The sequence below is a fragment of the Gekko japonicus genome, unplaced genomic scaffold (genome assembly GCF_001447785.1).
Source record: "Gekko japonicus isolate JY-2015 unplaced genomic scaffold, Gekko_japonicus_V1.1 scaffold3528, whole genome shotgun sequence".
NCBI classification, from domain to species: Eukaryota; Metazoa; Chordata; class Lepidosauria; order Squamata; family Gekkonidae; genus Gekko; species Gekko japonicus.
Genome location: NW_015163717.1, coordinates 82,305 through 86,194, shown reverse-complemented (window position 1 = coordinate 86,194; position 3,890 = coordinate 82,305). Strand labels below are relative to the sequence as shown.

The following is a 3,890-nucleotide window of genomic DNA, read 5'->3' as shown; positions in this document are numbered from 1 at the left end:
GCTTGTAGAAACGGCAACATTCCCTGAAGATATACCTTCCTCTGTCCCAGAGGAATGCCCTTGAGACTTTTGGTGCCGGCTTGAACTTGTAGATAACGGAAGCATCTATCTCCCAATTAGGTTGGGATGGCAACCAATGCTCCCTCTAAGATGTGGAGTCTGGTGAGCAAAAATCCTACTTTGTGAGCTAATTAGCATTAAAGTCGTGAGCGAGCGATTTGGCTGCTGCATAGATTAGTGGGCTCTGGAGCCATCCTTCCTGAGCCAAGATAAAAAGGTGTGAATTGGAGGCTAAAAAAACTGTGAATTAGCTCACACTACCTCAGCTTAGAGGGAACACTGATGGCAACGGCGAGGCAGGACGATTGTGACATGTGACTGGGGGATGGGAAAAGGGGCTATGTTTGAATTACCTACATGTGGTCAAGGTGGGCACCAAAACTGCCAGTTCTAAAACAAGGCTGCTCTGGATCCTGCCTATACCTCAACAAACATATCACTGCCAAAGGCAGGGTTGTTGAGAGTTAACTTGACCGGGAGTCTGATACTAATCCTTCTGCCTTCCCTTTGACAAACTCATTTGATTGGGTGAATGGGAAGGGGAGGAAAAAACCCACAAGTTGAGCTGATAAGATTCTGGATGATACAGCGAGGGATTGTGACGTGTGACTGGGGGATGGAAAAAGGGGCTAAGTTTGAATTACCTCCATCTGGTCAGGTGGGCACCAAAATTGCCAGTTCTAACACAGGGCTGCTCTGGATCATACCTATACCTCAACAAACATATCACTGCCAAAGGCAGTGTTGCTGAGAGTTAACTTGGCCCGGGAGTCTGACATGAATCCTTCTGCCTTCCCTTTGACAAACTCATTTGATTGGGTGAATGGGAAGGGGGGAGGGGAGGAAAAACCCCACAAGTTGAGCAGATAAGAGTCTGGATGATACAGCGAGGGATTGTGATGTGTGACTGGGGGATGGAAAAAGGGGCTAAGTTTGAATTACCTCCATCTAGTCAGGTGGGCACCAAAATTGCCAGTTCTAACACAGGGTTGGATCATGCCTATACCTCAACAAACATATCACTGCCAAAGGCAGGGTTGCTGAGAATTAACTTGACCGGGAGTCTGACACGAATCCTTTTGCCTTCCGTTCGACAAACTCATTTGATTATGGTGAACGGGAAGGGGGGAGGGGAGGAAAACCCCCCACAAGTTGAGCTGATAAAGATTCTGGATGATACAGCGAGGGGCCTGTGAGACTCACGGGAAGGGGGGAGGGGAAATCCCCTCCTTCCCCCCTTGTCCCCAAGGCCAGTGCAGCTCCAAGCTCCCACGGGCACCTCCGGGCCACAGCAGAACCCGCGAGCAACTCCAGTTTTTGGCAAGCCTGGGGATTCCTGTTTACAGCCCGCATGGGCCTGATGTGAAGACTCAGAAATCCAAAGATTGGGCTGCACTTGACTATTAGAACGTAAGATGTAGACAACAAGGAAGAGGTTGCACTCCCCCCCCCCCAACACAGCCCGATTTTAAAGTACGAAGCTTCCACACAAAGCGTTCCAAGAGTGACATTTGTCCACCCTCAGTCTCCAACCCCTCTCCGGGCCTGCGGCCACTTCCTCTCCTGTGGCATACCAGACCTCCACAGGGGTCAGGACAACAGTCTGCCGTTCTATGGAACAGCTTTTAATTTTAGACTGTTTATACATGGCTGTTTATACCGGCCAACCATTTCTTCTGGAGGGCAAACAGGGCATGGAGGCTGAGGCCTTCACAAGGACATCAGAAGAGACCTGCTGGATCAGACCAGGGAGGGTCCATCTAGTCCAGCATCCCGTCTCACACAGGGGCCAGCCAGCTCCTCTGGAGGGCCAACAACGGGGCAGAGAGGCCGAGGCCTTCCCCTGAGAAGAACCTCAGAAGAGCCCTGCTGGATGAGACCAGTGAGGGTCCACCTAGTCCAGCATCCTGCCTCACACAGTGGACCAACCAGTTCCTCTGGAGGGCCAGCAACAGGGCGTGGAGACCGAGGCCTTCATAAGAACATCAGAAGAGTCCTGCTGGGGGTCCATCTAGTCCAGCATCCTGTCTCACACAGTGGCCAGCCAGTTCCTCTGGAGGGCCAACAACAGGGCAGAGAGGCCGAGGCCTCCCCCTGTTGAGAACATCAGAAGAGCCCTGCTGGGTGAGACCAATAAGAGTCCCTCTAGTCCAGCCTCCCATCTCTCACAGTGGACAACCAGTTTCTCTGCAGGGCCAACAATGGGGCAGAGAGGCCGAGGCCACCCCCCGATGCTGCCTCCTGGCACTCATGTTCAGAGGTTTACTGCCTCTGCATGTGGAGGTTCCCCCCAGTCACCAGGGCTGGTAGCCACTGACAGACTTACAGAGCACAAGACAGAGTGGGAGCCCCCCCCCCCACTCACCTTCTTTCTTGCCCTGCAGGAGGCGATAGACGAAGCTGGTGAACCAGGGGCTCTGGCTGTGGTGGCCCAGCGCAGCGAACCACATCTGCCAGTCGAGCCGGGGCTGGTGAGGGGCCACCACCGGAGGCGCTACGCTGACGTTGCCTGGCTTGTACATGAACTCGATCTCCTGCGGGGGGGATGAAGGACCCGATTCCATTTCACGAAGGGCTTCGGGAGGTTCTCGCACCACCACAGTAAAGAGAGGGGGTATATACGAGAGAGACTGTGTGAGCAACAGCCTGTCTGAGACCCGCCTCAGCAGCTGCCAACACTGCACTCCCAGGAGGGTTCCCAACCTCCAGGTGGTACCTGGAAATCTCCTGGAATTGGACCCGACCCCTCTGGGGAAAACGACTAATTTGAAGGGCTGACTCTGGCCTTTGGAGCACGCTTCCTGCGACTGGTCCCCCCCGGGGCTTCCTCTACCAGCCCTCCTGCTTTCGGCTGCTGATTAGCCGCACCCCTTTATCCCCCCCCCATCCCAAATGTGCTTACAGACACAGCTTTCACAGCTGCAGGAAAGACAGGCTCTCTAAACTGCCAGAAAGGCCAAAAAGCTGCTTGGGCATGGCTCTCAAGATCCAGCAGGGCACATGCATGGCTTTGTGCTCGTGGGCACCGTTTTCACCTGCAAACACCTTTCCAAGCGCCCCGCCGAGCGTTTTAAGACCGTGTGTGGGACCAAGTGGGGGATTTGCCCAGCAAGGCTTCTGATTGGCCACTGAAGATTCAATTAACTGTGAAGATTTTTTTTTAAAGCTGCTTTGGCGTCAGGTCTCGCCCGGCACAAGGATCTTTGCGCTGGCAGTCATTTTGTCAGTTTCTCTGCCTCCTGAAGCGGCCATTTTGTCCCTGCACTGACTACACTGTGTCAAAATTCCACAGGTGCCCACTGCCTCAAAACAGTTGGGGATCCCGGCCTAGAGGTTCAACTGTGCTTGGATCACACCAGGGTCTTGGCCTGCACCCATCTGCTCCTCATAAGAATATAAGAACGTGAGAGAAGCCATGTTGGATCAGGCCAATGGCCCATCCAGCCCAACACTCTGTATCACACAGTGGCCAAAAATACCAGGTGATATCAGGAGGTCCAGCAGTGGGGCCAGGACATTAGCAGCCCTCCCACTGTTAAAGCACCAAGAAGACAGAGCATCCCTTGCCCCAGACATAAGAACCTAAGAGAAGCCAATGTTGGGTCAGGACAATGGCTCCTCCAGTCCAACACTCTTGTGTCACACAGTGGCCAAAAATACCAGGTACCATCAGGAGGTCCAGCAGTGGGGCCAGGACACTAGAAGCCCTCCTACTGTTCCCCCCCCCAAGCACCAAGAATACAGAACATCACTTGCCCCAGCCTGAGAGTTCCTATCTATACCTTGTGGCTAATAGCCACTGATGGACTTCTGCTCCATATGCTTATCTA

General features: G+C 53.5%; 1 protein-coding gene across 1 annotated transcript in view; it reads right to left on the bottom strand.

Annotated features, from left to right (window-relative positions):
• The window catches only part of LMF2 (lipase maturation factor 2), a gene marked incomplete at its 3' end in the record, with an annotated part of 47,349 nt that overhangs the window by 5,579 nt on the left and 37,880 nt on the right, over positions 1-3,890 (bottom strand). The window contains exon 11 of the mRNA XM_015407859.1: positions 2,426-2,594. Coding sequence (XP_015263345.1) covers positions 2,426-2,594 — 169 coding nt within the window. The remainder of the gene's footprint in view (positions 1-2,425; positions 2,595-3,890) is intronic.